We start from the raw sequence: 18830 nt of genomic DNA on the forward strand, positions 1-18830 counted from the left end.
GGCTCCTATTCTCATTAACGATGAGGAATAGTCTGCAGGCAGACCAACGTAGTCCTTAGAAGAGAATTTCCCTCATGGGGGAAGCCATAGCTTATCAGAGCCTCATCAGTGGTCAGAGTTCTTGCCAAAAAGTGAAAAAATATTTTCATGTCTGTACTGAATCAAGAATATCATTAAAACTGGCTCAAAAAATATTAATTCCATTGCCAAATTAGAGATTGAGCAGCCAGGGAACGTTCTGTGTAGCATATGATCAAAACTGTCTCTGCGCCTCAACACCAACTGATAGACAACTCACTATTTGAGAAGTACTGCTCTACTCCTGCCATTGGGTGCATGCTCAATATACTTGGTAGTTAGGTTCCTTTCACCACTCGTGGGCATCTTTAGGGCTTATAACTGGAAATCGATTGAGGTTTTTTTTTTTTTTCAAGTGTTTACCATATGTAGGTCAGCCATAACAACAAATGTAATCATGTTTTTTGCTTTTAGCGCTATGTTATAACATTTGTATTTTATTCATTGGTATTTGTATGCCACCTACATCTGAGTATGATCAGTGATTTCCTCTCCATGACCCTTTCTGCATTCCACAACTAAATTGTCCTTCAAAGTTTATTTTTTGTCGTGGTCTCATGTACGTTCATGCTTTTCCCCGTCAACCTTTATAACTCTAATTGACTTCTGCTCCATTTCTCCAAGAGCAACTCTATTGCCAATTAGTTAAACATTTCGTTTTAGATGTCCTAGAGGCAGTCATGTTCTCGAAATAGAGCAGCTTGTTTGTGTTTGGCCGGCACAGCTCACTGTTGAGACACTGCTGCATTAAATGAGTATTGAGTCTACAATCCAATTTAGGATATCAGATTAATCCCCTTGGACATAGTAGCTTGTCAGTGATTATTGACTTTTCATTGTTAAGCCGCTACTCCTCTTCCAGGTGAACGGTATAATATGACTTGTTGGCAGCACCCAACTGTCCTGGAGCCTATGGGTAATTTGAATGTTTGTAATGGTAGATTATATATATATATGTATGTATGTATGTATGTGTGTGTATATATATATATATATATATATATATATATATATATATACACACAGTACAGACCAAAAATTTGGACACACCTTCTCATTTAAAGATTTTTCTATATTTTCATGACTGAAAATTGTACATTCACACTGAAGGCATCAAAACTATGAATTAACACATGTGGAATTATATACTTAACAAAAAAAGTGTGAAACAACTGAAAATATGTCTTATATTCTATGTTCTTCAAAGTAGCCGCCTTTTGCTTTGATGACTGCTTTGCACACTCTTGGCATTCTCTCGATGAGCTTCAAGAGGTAGTCCAACAATCTTGAAGGAGTTCCCAGAGATGCTTAGCACTTGTTGGACCTTTTGCCTTCACTCTGCGGTCCAGCTCACCCCACACCATCTCGATTGGGTTCAGGTCTGGTGACTGTGGAGGCTTTGAAAGTGTCCCCAAGTGCAGTTGCAAAAACCATCAAGCGCTACAAAGAAACTGTCTCACATGAGGACTGCCCCAGGAAAGGAAGACCAAGAGTCACCTCTGCTTCTGAAGGTAAGTTTATCCGAGTCACCAGCCTCAGAAATCGCAGGTTAACCGCAGCTTAGATTGGAGACCAGGTCAATGCCACACAGAGTTCTAGCAGCAGACACATCTCTACAACAACTGTTAAGAGGAGACTTTGTGCAGCAGGCCTTCATGGTAAAACAGCTGCTAGGAAACCACTGCTAAGGACAGGCAACAAGCAGAAGAAACTTGTTTGGGCTAAAGAACACAAGGAATGGACATTAGACCAGTGGAAATCTGTGCTTTGGTCTGATGAGTCCAAATTTGAGATCTTTGGTTCCAACAACCGTGTCTTTGTGCGACGCAGAAAAGGGGAACGGATGGACTCTACATGCTTGGTTCCCACCGTGAAGCATGGAGGAGGAGGTATGATGGTGTGGGGGTGCTTTGCTGGTGACACTGTTGGGGATTTATTCAAAATTGAAGGCATACTGAACCAGCATTGCTATCACAGCATCTTGCAGCGGCATGCTATTCCATCCGGTTTGCGTTTAGTTGGACCATCATTTATTTTTCAACAGGACAATGACCCCAAACAAACCTCCAGGCTGTGTAAGGGCTATTTGACCAAGAAGGAAAGTGATGGGGTGCTATGCCAGATGACCTGGCCTCCACAGTCACCAGACCTGAACCCAATCGAGATGGTGTGGGGTGAGCTGGACCGCAGAGTGAAGGCAAAAGGTCCAACAAGTGCTAAGCATCTCTGGGAACTCCTTCAAGATTGTTGGAAGACCATTTCCGGTTACTACCTCTTGAAGCTCATCAAGAGAATGCCAAGAGTGTGCAAAGCAGTCATCAAAGCAAAAGGTGGCTACTTTGATGAACCTAGAATATAAGACATATTTTCAGTTGTTTCACACTTTTTTGTTAAGTATATAATTCCACATGTGTTAATTCATAGTTTTGATGCCTTCAGTGTAAATGTACAATTTTCATAGTCATGAAAATACAGAAAAATCTTTAAATGAGAAGGTGTGTCCAAACTTTTGGTCTGTACTGTATGTATGTGTGCATATATATATATATATATATATATATATATATATATATATATATATATATATATATATATATATATATATATATATATATATATATATATGTGCTACTGTACTATATATATTATAGTACAATATAGTACTATACAATATAGTGCATATATTATGCATACTACTATACTATACATGTACTTAAACATACTACGAGATATATATATAATAGTACTGTACTATATATGTACTGCACATACTACTATAGAGGGAAAGAGAAAGAGGGCTTCAGCATCAGGATTCGGTAAAAACTTGAAGTTTATTTAATAATGTTAAAAACTGGTATGTTCAAAAGTCACAACCAACCAACATGGTGTTAGCATTGCAAATGCATTTCAGACCTTGCGTCTTTAATCAATGCAATGATTAAGACTCAAGGTCTGAAACGCGTTTGCTACGCTAATACCATGTTGCTTGGTTGTGACTTTTGAACATACCAGTTTTTAACATTTTTCAATAAACTTCAAGTTGCTACCTGATGGTGGAGCCCTCTTTCTCCTTCCCTCTATGGTTACTTCTGCGGCACTGCTGTTGCTCCTTCCATCGGAATACAAGTGGGTCAGCTGACATTGATCTTTGTTGATCATTATATATTTTTTATGATTGTATAAACTAATATATTACATACATATTAAACATACTACTTTGTACTATATATGCACTGTGCATACTACACTGCTCAAAAAAATAAAGGGAACACTCAAATAACACATCCTAGATCTGAATGAATTAAATATTCTCATTGAATACTTTGTTCTGTACAAAGTTGAATGTGCTGACAACAAAATCTCACAAAAATCATCAATGAAAATCAAATTTATTAACCAATGGAGGCCTGGATTTGGAGTCACCCCCAAACTTAAAGTGGAAAATCACACTACAGGCTGATCCAACTTTGATGTAATGTCCTTAAAACAAGTCAAAATGAGGCTCAGTATTGTGTGTGGCCTCCACTTGTCTGTATGACCTCCCTACAACGCCTGGTCATGCTCCTGATGATGTTGCGGATGGTCTCCTGTGGGATCTCCTCCCAGACCTGGACTAAAGCATCCACCAACTCCTGGACAGTCTGTGGTGCAATGTGACTTTGGAGGATGGAGCAAGACATGATGTCCCAGATGTGCTCAATCGGATTCAGGTCTGGGGAACGGGCGGGCCAGTCCATAGCTTCAATGCCTTCATCTTGCAGGAACTGCTGACACACTCCAGCCACATGAGGTCTGGCATTGTCCTGCATTAGGAGGAACCCAGGGCCAACCGCACCAGTATATGGTCTCACAAGGGGTCTGAGGATCTCATCTCGGTACCTAATGGCAGTCAGGCTACCTCTGGCGAGCACATGGAGGGCTGTGCGGCCCTCCAAAGAAATGCCACCCCACACCATTACTGACCCACTGCCAAACCGTTCACGCTGAAGGATGTTGCAGGCAGCAGATCGCTCTCCACAGCGTCTCCAGACTCTGTCACGTCTGTCACATGTGCTCAGTGTGAACCTGCTTTCATCTGTGAAGAGCACAGGGCGCCAGTGGCAACTTTGCCAATCCTGGTGTTCTGTGGCAAATGCAAAGTGTCCTGTACGGTGTTGGGTTGTGAGCACAACCCCCATCTGTGGACGTCGGGCCCTCATACCACTCTCATGGAGTCTATTTCTAACCGTTTGTGCAGATACATGCACATTTGTGGCCTACTGGAAGTCATTTTGCAGGGCTTTGGCAGTGCTCCTCCTGTTCCTCCTTGCACAAATGTGGAGGTAGCGGTCCTGCTGCTGGGTTGTTGCCGTCCTACGGCCCCCTCCACGTCTCCGGGTAGCACCTCCAGGCTCTGACACTACGCTGACAGACACAGCAAACCTTCTTGCCACAGCTCGCATTAATATGCCATCCTGGATGAGCAGCACTACCTGAGCAACTTCTGTGGGTTGTAGAGTCCGTCTCATGCTACCACGAGTGTGAAAGCACAACCAACATTCAAAAGTGACCAAAACATCAGCCAGAAAGCATTGGTACTGAGATGTGGTCTGTGGTCCCCACCTGCAGAATCACTCCTTTATTGAGGGTGTCTTGATAATTGACAGTAATTTCCATCTATTGTCTATTCCATTTGCACAACAGCATGTGAAATTGATTGTCAATCAGTGTTGCTTCCTAAGTGGACAATTTGATTTCACAGAAGTTTGATTTACTTGGAGTTATATTCTCTTGTTTAAGTGTTCCCTTTATTTTTTTGAGCAGTGTACTATACACCATACTACAACCCCTGGCAAAAATTATGGAATCACCGGGCTTGGAGGATGTTCATTCAGTTGTTTAATGTTGTTGAAAAAAAGCAGATCACAGACATAGCACAAAACTAAAGTCATTTCAAATTGCAACTTTATGGCTTTAAGAAACACTAAAAGAAATCAAGATAAAAAATGTGGTACTCAGTAAGGGTAATTTTTTTCAGACCAAGCAGAGGGTTGTATTATTTATTATTATAGTGCCATATGGCTCTTTACATGTGAGCGCATATATATATATATATATATATATATATATATATATATATATATATATATATATATATATATATATATTTTACATACTACTGTACTATACATATGCTACATATACTGCTGTACTAATATATATACATATAAAATCAGTATGTATATATATATATACATACCCTATACTATACTATACACTAATCTGAGTCTTTTTTTGTCTTTTGAAATACACAGAATGCTGTTGTTTCTTTTAAAGAGCTGTGCGGACTTTCTCCTGTAGCTAATCTTATGCAGTGCATCATGGCTCTGTCGACCCGCCTAGCTGGACCTGACAACACCCCGGTAGTTTTGATGAATCTCACAGATCAGTATCCCACCATGGAGCTACAAGGCACGGTTCCAGAGGTCATGAAAAGGATCTTAACATCATATGACTCTGTGAGTATTTCTTTCATAATTATTGTAGATATTGAAATATTATAAATCATTAACAGTAAATGGATGTTCTCTTTTATCCTGAGCCTTAGGCCTCATAGAGACGGCTAAATGTACTCGGTGGAATAATAAAACCCATTGAGGATCGTGGGGCCTTATTGTACCTCTGTGTACCTCCTACTTCACGTGACGTTTTCTATCAGATACACCTCCGATCCTGGGAATGAACAGACCTCAGCACTGGTTTATCTCTGCGTATAGCCCCCTCCCCCAGCCACCCTCCCTCTCTGCAGGGGGCTACAACACAACCCTATTGAAATGAATGAGACCATGTTGCAGCTCCCTGCTTACTTGGGTGGTTGGGAGCTAAAGTACCACTGCATCTGCCTTATTCGTTACCATCAGTGGATTCCCAGGGGTCGGTGCCCTAATCTTGAGCAGACATGTGCTTTGTTGCTCATTTGGTTCTGACAATGTTATTAATCCCTTCCCAATGTGAGAAAATGGTACATAACATGTCAGATGCCAGTGTATGGGGCAGGCTCAGGAGTTGAGAACTACCAGTTGTTTTACTTGTAGTTAGCTCTGATCGCGGTAATTTTAACCATTTTAATGCCACACTCAATCATTGACATGCACCAGCTTCCTTATACCCCCTAACTACCTTCCCTTCATTGTGGGGGTGTAAATAGGTGTTTATGGCATCAGGGAGCCTGCTGAAGACCCCATGGCTTCCATCTAAGTCCTCCTGTAAAGCCTAGATTAATAGGAGAACGTAATTTTGATTATATACTGCTACACTATTACATTATAGTGTATAGACCAAGCAATGAAGGTCCTCCACATATAGACCAACCTTAAAGGGAATCTCTTGCCATGAAAATGCAGTCTAATTTTCAGGCACCACATTATAGAGCTGACGGAGCTGAGCAGATTGATTATATTGTTTTGTGAGAAAAGATTCAGTATAAACTGTGTTTTAATCATTTATACCTCTGCTCTTTCTGGGACTCTTGTCCTGTATGCAGTTTTATCAGTATCTGACCGTTTCTTTTGTGTAACACCTATGATTCCTCCATGGGCAGGGTGTCCGGTAGTTCTCACCTAAATATGGTGCAGGGCAGATGACGCACTTAAACTACAAATGGCTGCAGCAATGGAAACACAGTCCAATGACTGTGCCCGGTTTCTGTGGATGTTAGCAAAAACTGTTGGTGCACTTGATACTATAAGAACAAAATCCCCTCCACGGCTGGTCCTATTACAACTCTTCATGTGTTGAACCACAAGTCCCAGCAATGCTCCCATATAGATAGCTTTAAAGGGGATATCCGGGACTTTGTGAAAAACAAAAAAAATGTGAGCTCTAACAGGCAGATAGTTGATACTTTACCTGCCTGTTGTATCCAGCTCCATTCTCCCACCCCACCCTCCCCGGCATAGAGCGGTCACAGACTGCTGCTGTCGGTGATTCAGCTGCCTCTGCTGAGGTCACATCGACAGAGTGGCAGCTCCTTTTCCGCCCTGTTCTCTGATTGACAGCCGGCTCCCACAGTTAGACAAGTCCCGGCAACCTGGCTGGTCTGTAGTTGTGGTGCATCTCTGAGGCTCACTGTCCTCTCACACGGAGCAGCAGAACTGTCAGCTCACATACTGTGCTCTCCTTCTGGATCCTCAATGTCTTTTTCAGTAATGGCTGACAACCCCCATGTTCTCTAGTGCTGTTAACGCCACCTTTCATCTGCAGCTTGCTCAGCCAATCAGTCCTGTCCTCTGCTGCTTCTTCTCCTCTTCCATGTTGCCAAGGCAATGCAACTGAGGGGGAATTAAAGAAGTTGTCCACTACTTGGACAACTCCTTGTTATCCCCCACGCTTGGCCCCGATAAAATAAAAAAGCTTACACTCACGTCCAGTGCCGGCGCCTTTCCTGCGTTGTTGGCACTCGCTCTCCCCGGGACTCCCATGCTGTTGTTGTGACATGTGACGCCGGCGCCCAATCAGCACTGGTATCACTGACCCCGCCTCCTGTCAAATTGAACATCAACAGAAAGTCAAAGATCAGCTGCAGCCCTGACTTCCATTTCATGATCGATTTGTCCAAAGGCGGGGCCAGTGACGCCAGCACTGATTGGGCACCGGGGTCACGTGTCAGAACAACTGCAAGCCAGCCCCGGGACCGCGAGTGCTGACACCGCTGGAATGGCGTCGGCACGGGAGGTGAGTATAAGCTTTTTTATTTTATCGGGGCCAAACATTTAGTTCAAGAAGGGGTTGTCCTAGTAGTGGACTACCCCTTTAATGTCTCTTACTGAGAAACACTGTCTGCTCCTATCAGCCTCAGTTTCTGTACACCATGCTCCCCCTGCAGGGGTTACATTTGTATAAGAGTTCATGCAGAGACAGCTGTCAATCACTAACAGGACCGCCCACTGGACCAAAAACACCAGTAAGAATAGAGGCTTAAGTGATGAAAATATAGATTATACTGAATCTTTTTTCACAAAACTGTATATCAATGTGTTCAGCTCCTCCTGCTCTATAACATGGTGCCTGCAGATTGGACTGCATTTTCATGGTGACAGGTTCCCTTTAAGGGCTCCACAGGTACATCAGCGGAAAAATAAAATGGTCAGATTTCAGAAATTAGCAAGACTATCTTAATTTTCTTTTCTTTACAATTTTTTTTCACCACTTAAATACAAAACTATATATTTTTTTAATCGCCAAAATGCATGTTATTAGGTCATTTTTACTGACCAATGAACACTGTAAAAAGAAAACCTGAAAAACTATGGTGGAATTGTGTTTTTCTTTCACCATTTCACCACAGTACGAAGATGGATTTTTAGTTGTCCTATTCTGCATCCAGCAATAGAAGGCAAACTGTGCAAACTTTTTAATTGATCCCAATTGCAAAAAAGATTCTTTAGCTCAGAATGCAAGCATTTAAGAAAAAAAATAAATTACCCCCTAAGGCAGGGTTCCCCAACTCCAGTCCTCAAGGCCCACCAACAGGTCATGTTTTCAGGATTTTCTTAGTATTGCACAGGTGATGGAATTATTGCCTGTGCAGGTGATGGAATTATCACCTGTGTAATACTAAGGAAATCCTGAAAAGATGACCTGTTGGTGGGCCTTGAGGACTGGAGTTGGGGAACCCTGCCCTAAGGTGTTCTGATCCTTCAAAGTCACTTCTGGATTAAAGCCATCGTAATATTGCTGGGTACTGTCAGATAACAGGATTTACAAGACTTGTTTCTTTGAAGATCTTCTGATTCTCTTTCATGCATCCCATAATCCCACAGTACATGAGCTACTGGTGAAGAGGAGGTTGGAGTGACAGTCTCATTTTTATATTTCTGGTATAGAAAAGCCCTTGGTGCTGCAATAGGACAAGTCACTGTGTTACAATGAAGATCCGACCTCAAACCAATCAAACAACAATGTTCTCTTCTTGGATGATCTCAGTGAAGCACTTTTGAGAGTTTGCAAATATTGAAATTTAGTCCTCAAAGAACTTGGCTACTTTTGTTTCAATTCACACTTGCGTTAAGTTTTCAATCAAGCTTTTTATTATTTTTGTCTGCTAAAATAATGCTGTGTGCAGTATTATTCTTGTTGTGATATCTGAACCAAAATGCTATCTGTCTGCTCCTACTCTTTCCTCTCAAATTGTGTAAGAGAATAACAGAGAGGAAGGATTTTGGATCCGTACATTTATTCATCTGGGTGCATGATGAGAACTTAAGGACAGGAAGTTCTAGCACACATAGTGCAGGCAGACCTCTGCAGCAAAATTATTGCCCACTCCAAATAAGTGTATGGCAATAAAAGGTGCAACATCTGTACTCCAGCAGTCCATAACCAATGCACCTGTGAAAACTTTATACCTTACGTTTATGGCACAACCGCGTTGATTATTTCTTTGGTTAACCCAATTTTTAGCTTCTGCAACAATAATTGTTAAAATTAAACAATAATATTATTAAAATAAGTATGTTTTTCTTCTTTCTTGCGGGGGGCTATACGCTCCTTCTTGGTTTACAGTTCAGACCTGCGACATCATCAACAGCTTTCACCTTTGCAGAATCAGGGGAGCAATGTGTCACAGAAACTGGTCAGGATTGGGGGCTAACAGAGCTCTTCAGCGATCCGACCAGCTTCAGAGCAGTGCTGACAAGCTCAATTAGAAAGAGCTTGCAGACACTGCTCAGGTTTAACCAATACTGATGGACGAGAGAGGTGGCTGTTAACCAAGTCAACAAGCAGTATACTTGAGAAACTTAGAAACTTTTTCATAATGAGCAAACTTGTTTTTACAAGTGCTTTGCAATTTCACTCATGAAAGAACATGAGAATAACCCTTTAATGGAAACTTTGCAATGGCTGTCAGAGCTAAATAGAGCAAGCTGGCTGCAGAGATTTCAGACTTTCCAATCAGCAAACTACAATATATACCCTCATCAATTTCAGATTAAGGTTTGTAAATGGGTTTCGTTATTTAAGAACAGGCTTCTGCTTGTAAAGCAATCTGTAAGATGCAGCTGGGAACTCTGTGCAGCTGAGAGACGTCTGAATTCCCATGGCTATCCTGCTCTATTTACAGACGTATGGGAGCTAGTCGATCAAGTATTGCCTTTTATTTAATTCCCTAATATTTTATGTCATCAGTAATGACTCTGTTCAAATTTTACTTACATTACCTACAGTATTTGCTTTTTTTTTTTTTTACACTTCTCCTTCCATCAATAGCAATTTTTGCAGGTGAAATGTAAAACTGCAGCGCTTAATTAAAGAGTTGGAACTGGAAGGGATGTCATGTTAATATTTGCAAACCTAATGTTGACTCATTTATTTTATTCCCGTATGACTGACATAAGGTCAGCAGTGAGAATGTTGGAAGAGCAGAGACATTTGTTTGATTAGTAAACTTTTTAAGAGTTCATGGCGTTTGCTTAAGAGACTAATGAGTGCAGCGTGTAATAAGAGTGCAGAAGAAAATGTGCTTACCCGCGTAAAGTTAAGTTTTCTTAATTAATGCATAAAGGGATTAGGGCTAAAGTCCCCTATATGCGGTAAACCGCTGTCTGCTGAACGATGGATCGGTTGATCGCTCGTCCGACAGCTATCTTGTCCCATTCTCCCATACTCATGAGCACTCCTGTGTTCTTAATGAGAGAGCCACTGTCAGATATCTCTGGTGGCATATCTCTACAGAACAAAAAGATTGGCAGTCCAAAATCACACATGCTGGATCCTTATCTCCTTGATATCATCTGTCGGGGGCCCCTCATACACATTAGACTGTTGACCAAACCTGTTGATATAGGCGGGAACGGACGACTTTAGTCTAATGTGTATGGGGACCTTAATATCACATCTATAGTGGAGGGCACATTGCACATTAGGAGCCTCTTTTGTAGATTCCATCCCATTTTACACTTTTTTTTTGGGGGGGGGGGGGGACAAGATTATGGACACTTTGGCTGATCTCAAGCTGGCTTTATTATAAGTCAATGAGGTCATTAAGACTCTGAATTACAGACATATGACTTTCTTCTTTTAGCCATTGTGAACAAAATTCACTCTCTTCTATGTCTTTTGAACTCCAAATATTAAAGTATGTTTTGAGATCTCAGGAAATCAATACAGCAGAACCTTATATGGTGTACTGAATAGGATTTCAGATTTATTAATGCACATGGAGGCATTTAAGTAGTGACCCACAGACAAAGGAAAGTTCCCTTCAAAATGGGAACTTTAGGGGTGTGAATAAAAATGTGAAACTTCTCCGCCCAGCAGTGTTACTTGATCACCATGACACAGGAGTTATAAGACAAGAGGGATACCACAGACACAAAATGGACTATGTTCTCTCCCACCCTACTGAAGGGAATATCAAAAGGTGATTACTGTGTGACAGAACTCTACCATTGTGACTACGCTAGGACACACTTGATAGTTTCAGTGGATGGATGTGCAGTGAACGGCCTTGGTAGAGTGAGAGACTCTACAACTTGTATCATTTTTTGACCAGCAAAATGAGCTATTGACTTCACTTCAAGCCACTCTCCACAAAACCTCTGAAATCTGCTCAAAAGTTCCACAATTTATTTAGATTTTTTTTTCGTTTTTCTGTGTTACCAATCTGGACCCCCACAGGCATAAATTGGGGTTATTATGTGTACTTAATTGAAAGCGAACTTCTGAAGCAAAAATGCACATTATTACTGATGTAAAACTTAAAAGGATAGAAGTGATCATGCTCCAAGACAAATTCTCTTCTGTGCAAAAACCCATTAATCTTTATTCTGTAATCTTTTTCAAACAAAAAAAAAAGTTATATAATCCCAGTGGGGTGAGTTTTCCAGAATTCAGAAATGATTTGTACTTCTAGATGTCGGGTACATATTGTTTCAATCTTGTAGCAAATTATCATACTGAGTGATTGAGTGATCTGCTTTTCTCTGAGGATCATGTTTGATTATTACAGTATATCTTACATATATAAAAAAAAAGTAAGAATCTTTATTTTATACAATCTAGTCCTGGGCATTCCTGAGCAAAAAGTAGCTTTTCTTCTTTTTTTCTGCTATGTTGCTATTAAACAGTCCTTATAAATGTTCTCTGTCATACTCCATTCCTCTAGATCAGGGGTGGGCAATTAATTTTCCACAAGTTGTTACAGGAGAGACCACGACTGTTGTAGAGGGCTGAATCAACATGCTGAACTAAATTTTACTCACTACTATTATTGGTATTATTACTATTATTAATAATAATTTTTATCACTTAATATTAAGAATGAAATATGTTGTCTAACGGCTATTGCTAATACAATAGTGCTTTTTGTAACGTGTACAATTCTTTGAAAAAGTATTCATACCCCATGAACTTTTCCATATTTTTTTCACATTACACTCACAAACTTTAATGTATTTTATTTGGATTTTATGTTATATGGCAGCACAAAGTAGCAAGTATTTGTCAAGTGTAAAAGAAATGATACATGGTTTTCTAATTATTTAAAAAATATAAATATGAAAAATGCGACATACATCCTAAGTGAATTCTTTTGCTGCAATCACTGCTGTGAGTCTTGGGGTGTCTCCATCAGCTTTGCACATCTAGATGCTCAATTTTTTGCATGCTCGCTCTAGCTCAGTGAGATTGGATGGAGGCGTCTGTGAACAGCAATTTTCAAGTCTTGCCGCAAATTCTCAGTGAGATTTAGATATGGACTTTCACTGGGCCATTCACACACAAGAATATGCTGTGATCTAACCATTCCATTGTAGCCCTGGCACTATTTGTGTAGGGCCGTTGTCCAGCTGGAGGTGAATATACGCCCCAGTCTCAAGTCTTTAGCAGCCTCTTACATGTTTTCCTCCAGTGTTGCCCTGTATTTAGCTCCATCCATCTTCCCATCAACTCCTTCCAGCTTCCCTGTCCCTGCTGAAGAAAAGCATCCCCACAGCGTGATGCTGCCAGCACCATGTTTGACGGTGTGTTCAGGGTGATGTGCAGTGCTAGTTTTCTGCCACACATAGTGTTTTGCATTTAGCCCAAAAAGTTCTACTTCGGTCTCATCTGACCAGAGGACCACCTTCCACATGCTAGCTGTACCCCCCACTGGCTTTTTGCAAACTGAATTCTTATGGTTTGCTTTCAACAATTGCTTTCTTCTTGCCACTCTTCCATGAAGGCCAGATTTGTCACGTATACGACTAATAGTCATCCTGTTGAGTCATTCTCCCACATGAGCTGTGGATCTCTGCAGCTCCTCCAGAGTGACCATGGGTCTGATGGTTGCTTCTCTAATTAGTGTTCTCTTTGCTTGGGATGTCAGTTTAGGTGGACGGCCATTCCTTTGTAGGTTGGTAGTTGTGCCATGCTCTCTCCATTTTTGGATGATGGATTGAACAGTGCTTTGTGATATGTTCAGATCTTGGGCTATTTTTTTTATAACCTTTCCCTGCTTTACTGTTATTTACATCTTTATCCCTGACCTGTCCGGTGTGTTCCTTGGTTTTCATGATGCTGTTTGATTCCTTTTGTTGCCAAACAAACCTCTGAAGCCTTCAAAGAACATCTATAGTTATACAGAGAATAAATTAAACACCGATGGACTTGATTTACTAATTATGTGACTTCAGGAGGCAATTGGTCACTCAGGATCGGATTACAGGGGGCTGAATACATATGCACATCACCATTTCAGATTTATATTTTTAAAATAATTAGAAAACCGTGTATCATTTCCTTTACACTTCAGAAATACTTGCTACTTTGCGCTGGTATATCACATAAAATACTAATAACATACATTTAAGTTTGAGGGTATAGCATGAAAAAATGTGGAAAAGTTCATGGGATAGAAATCTTACTTCAAGGCATTATATTCTTACCTGTTGTTGCTAACCAAAAAAATGTACTCCTTTTTATAAAACTGCATCTTTTATTCAACCTTAAAGGGGATGTCCACTACTCGGACAACCCCTTTTTAAATACTCTATTTCCTCTTTTAAAATGAAATCACACTATATTCACCTCTGTTAGTGACCCGAGTCCCCTCAGGCATGCGTGACATTGTTATGCCATGTGAGCCCTGCAGCCAAATCAGTGGTTGCTAATGGGCTGCAAAGCTCACACCTCCCCTGGACATCCGAGGTTTGCATGAAGGAAGTAAGAATATGGCAACTCCATTTCGGCCACAGATTGGCCTCAGGGCTCATCTGGTATAACAATGTCACTCAAGCCTCAGTGACACGGTGCTGATGCTGGAAGTGAATATAGGGTGTTTCTTCTTTTTCAAGGGAGAATATAGTATTTATGTAGGGGTTGTCTATGTAGTGGACAACCCCTTTAAGTATATGTAATATTTAGGCTATGTGCCCACGATGCTCCGGATTTTTTCCTGAGCGTTTCTGCATCTCCCTGGCAGAAAAAACGGCTTTTACATGCATTTTTCTGCCAGGGACAAGCGTATGTCCCGCGTTTTTCACATGCGATTTCGCATGCAGGTTGTCAGGCGATTTTCAAAGCGATTTTATCATCACTTGGAAAAGTGCTTAACAACTTGGTCACACTATATAAATCCATGCAACCGGCATGGATTTATATAGTGTGACCAAGTTAATAGTAAAAGAATGGTAAAAAATAAATATTATACTCTCCTTCTGATGGCCCCCGGTCTACTTGTCCGGTGTGTTGGGCGGCTCGCGGTGGTCTAAAAGGACCTTCCATGACGTCATTTAGTCATGTGACAGATCACGCTACAGCCGACGTCAGCGGTCGCGTGACCCGTCACATGACTAAATTACGTCATGGAAGGTCCTTTTAGACCGTCGCGAGCCGTCGGTGAGCCAGGACGCACAACTAAGGAGACCAGGGACCATCAGACGGTGAGTATAATGTTTATTTTTTATTTTCAATTATTTTTTTTTACAGGTACTATGGTACCCGGGTCTGGATGAGAGTCTCCTCTTCTCCAAACCCTGGTACCATCCCCACATTGAATCGCTTAATATCCTCATGTGCACATGTAGTCATGCGGATATTAAGCGATTCAGTGCAAGTCAATGACGGCAAAAACGCCGCGCTTACGCTAAATAATTGGTAGTGCTGCGGATTTTTCCGCAATGATAATCCGCAGCGGAAATTTCCGCAGCATGTGCACAGCACATGCGGATTATCATTGGGGAACATTGCAGACCTTCTACCAAGCATTTTTTAAGCGTTTCTGCGGCGGAATTGCCGTTGCGGAAAAGCTTAAAAAATGCATAGTGGGCACACAGCCTCATAGATGTTTTTTGATTAACAGCTCACCTACCCCCATATAGTATGATGACCCACCAGTTCCCCACACAGTATGATGCCCCTAGTCACACCCACACAGTATGATACTTCCACAGTCCCCCACCATATAGTATGATACTCCGCTGCCTCTCCACACAGTATGATGCCATCACAACCAACCACCCAGTATGATGCTCCCACAGACCCCACACTCATTGATACTCACACAGCCCCCCACACACAGTATGATTAGCCCACACTGCCCTCCCAACAGACAGTATGATATTTCTCACAGCACTACCACCCAAATGATATCCTCACAGACCCACCCAGTGGTCAGTAGAGGTTTTAACATTTATCACTTATCCTATGAATGGGTGATGCATATCATCAGTAAAAAGATCTCTTTCAAGTAAATATGACATCAGAAAATGACATATTGTTTAAATTACATTTTTACGGTAAAATCCTGAAGTCTTGCAATTTTCACTCTGGCCACTATTATTGTTATTAGACCGATACTTCCTATTCTGTACAGATCACTTTTCAGCAACCATTTAATGATCATCACAGGCCAGATTATAATGTAGCACATATATACAGGTAACACAAAGATCCACTGGAAATTCATGATAGGTGACGGTCACAGCTTACCAACACCTCTCTGTACAGTGACCGCTGTGTTAGAGAAAAGGAAATGTCAGCTCACCCTGTATAGCCAGCATGCATAGCAAGGTTCAGTCCCGTCTCAAATCCAAAAAATAGAAAAGCCAGCATCTGTAATGCAGTATAATCAGTATATATTTTATTTAGCTTCCATTAAAAATAATGGGCTATGGGAGAAAAAAAAGCATCATATGAAAAACTTATTATGACTAAGGGCCATACTGGCCTGAAACGCGTAATAGTGTAACTTTTTCCTATGTTTTTCTAATGGAAGTTAAATAAAGTATATACTAATTTTACTGCGTTCCAGATGCTGACTTTTCTATGTTTTGGATCTGCATTAGAAAACTCCTATAGAAGTCAGTAAATCAGCTTCTGGGTTATGCTGATTATGGCCCATGTGGCTGTTGTAAAGCAAATCTCTACATTCTGTTAAAAGCACTCAGGCAGGGTGGTTGCCCCATAATCATATGAAGAAAAGAAACAAAATCTACATCATGTATCAGTATCTAGTGTTAGTTTTTGTAATCAACCATTCGAATTACATAGCTTCACCCTGGTCTATTTGGTTCAACTCTTTGTTGTTTGTGTGTTGGGTTAAAATGTATTTTGCTACTGATATAAAGCCAACATATCTGAGTTGATGTGGGCAGATATTTCATGTCTCGCTAGTGGTGTTCAGAATAAATGTAAATTAATATTTGCTTTTGTATTCTGTTCTTTTGGGAATATATAGAGAACAGTAGGTCCCAGCGAGATGGAAACCAGTGAAAAACTTTCCAAAGCGCCTGATTTATCAAATATGGGGCAGATTGGTCCAGTTGTTTGACTGTAAATTAATATTTTCTTTTGTGTTCCATTTCTTTGGTTAATAGCTAAAATCTGGTCTAACACCTTCCGAAGCACCTGATTTACACATGTGCCAATTTAGTTGCAGAGTGTTCCAGTCATTCGGCCGTACATAAAGAACAGACAATAAAAAAACCTCATTTTTATGTACATATAAAAATATAGATGTAAATTCCGTTCAAGTGTTTTTATCAGTAATCCATTAATCCCAATTTTGATAATTAGAATAGTTGTAAAAAATTTTGCACCAAATCTGCGGTGTATAAATTTACCCTTCCGAATATATTGTTGATGCCAATTCTAGGGGGAACAGATTTTTATAAGATATTGGAAAGGATACTTGATTATGGTTATGGGTTATACACCTAATAATCATTTAGTGTTTGCTATTTATTTGTTTTCTGATAAGATTAGAGAAACTACTTGAGACAGTAGCTAAAATTAAAACAATAGAAAATTCACTGCTGATGAAATGATAAAAACTTGAGTTGCTTGTGAATTTATAACCTTTTTTGTTTGTGTGGAGTTTTAATTGTTCTTATGCACACAACTGATGGACCATAACCATAAAACCTTGTGCAGTTTTCCCTCTGTGGGTGTCCTGTGGTATCTGGAACCAAAATGTTAATAGAAACTCCTTTATTTGGTCACAGTTGTTTCAAAAAGTTTGTGATCTTTTCCCTGAAAAATTTCTAGAAAGTATCAGACTTTAGGTGTGCTTTCTGTCTTAACTTGCTGTCTACTGCCTGTTGTCAAGTGTCATCCATATATAGCCGCAGTGATTCAGAGATGGATTAGAAGATATGGGGTAAGCCCTTGCAAGCATGGGCCTTGTAATGTCTCTCTGTTCCTGCTCTCCTCTCTGTCAAAAGACATGCAACAATCACAAAGAGGAGTTGTTTAACATCAGGGCCTGCATCCTTTTGAACCATGAATATGTGAAGGGGCCACAGTCCAGGAAGTGAGGGAAAGTAAAGTCCAGCTGTATAGTGCAGGCGAAATGCTCAGGAAGAAGAACAACCCAATCAAGTGACCCAAGTAGATGACAAGTAACAGTGCATGAGAATCAAGGAAGTTACTGGACAAATAATACTTAATATCACTTCCCATAGATGCTTGATCCGATTGAGATCGTAGAAATTTGGAGACCAAGTCAACACCTTTAACTCTTTTCTTTTGAACAACAATGGTTAAGTAGGTGGTAACATCCACATAAATGCCAGGACCCAAAACTTTACTTTTTCTAAAGTTCTACTAGGTAAGCAATGCACATGTACCATACCATCCACATGATGTAAAAGAAAACACCATTCATCAGACCAGGTTGCCTTATTCTATTCATGATCGAGTTCTGTGCACATTGAAGCTGCTTTCAACAATGGACAGAGATTAGCAAGGACAGCAAGCTGCACTGCAATATCTGAAACAATTTGTGCTAGATCTCTAAGCATAGATCCTGGTGAGCAACACAGACTGGAGGAGATGGCGCAGTAGAGCAGGTCTTGCCGGATGTAATGTGGAAAAGCAAGAACTTAGATAGCGGGGTATGCAGTATGACAGACAGACAAAAAGAGCAGTAAACACTAGAAGAAACTGAGCCATGTGTGCGTATATGCACTTGAATTGTTGGGTGTATAGTCAATCCGGGACTTGCAGCAGACAAATTGTTAATAGCAGCTTCGTATTCTAGCAGCAGACAGATGGTCAGTGGCAGAGAGGTATACAGGCAACAGACAAGTTGTTAACTGCAGGACAGCAATGATGAGTAGGAAAATTGGATACTTTGAGGAAAAACTACTCACTGCTGCAGCAGAGTTGTATGGGTGAACAAGTATTAGCAGAGAAGATTTTGCTTTCAGGTCACTGTTGTAGCACAGTTCGACCGGCATCAGTGGAGAGAAATTCGTAATCAGGTGCCTTTTGCAGCAGAGCTGAAAGTGCAT

General features: G+C 40.7%; 1 protein-coding gene across 3 annotated transcripts in view; it reads left to right on the forward strand.

Annotated features, from left to right (window-relative positions):
* The window catches only part of PLCL2 (phospholipase C like 2), a 228996-nt gene that overhangs the window by 141369 nt on the left and 68797 nt on the right, over positions 1-18830 (forward strand). For all 3 annotated transcript variants that reach the window (XM_073677944.1, XM_073677945.1, XM_073677946.1), the window contains one exon: positions 5373-5576. In XM_073677944.1, the coding sequence (XP_073534045.1) occupies positions 5373-5576 (204 nt within the window). The remainder of the gene's footprint in view (positions 1-5372; positions 5577-18830) is intronic.

The sequence above is a fragment of the Phyllobates terribilis genome, unplaced genomic scaffold, assembly GCF_046119375.1.
Source record: "Phyllobates terribilis strain yellow unplaced genomic scaffold, ASM4611937v1 Scaffold_4__5_contigs__length_816908805, whole genome shotgun sequence".
NCBI lineage: Eukaryota > Metazoa > Chordata > Amphibia > Anura > Dendrobatidae > Phyllobates > Phyllobates terribilis.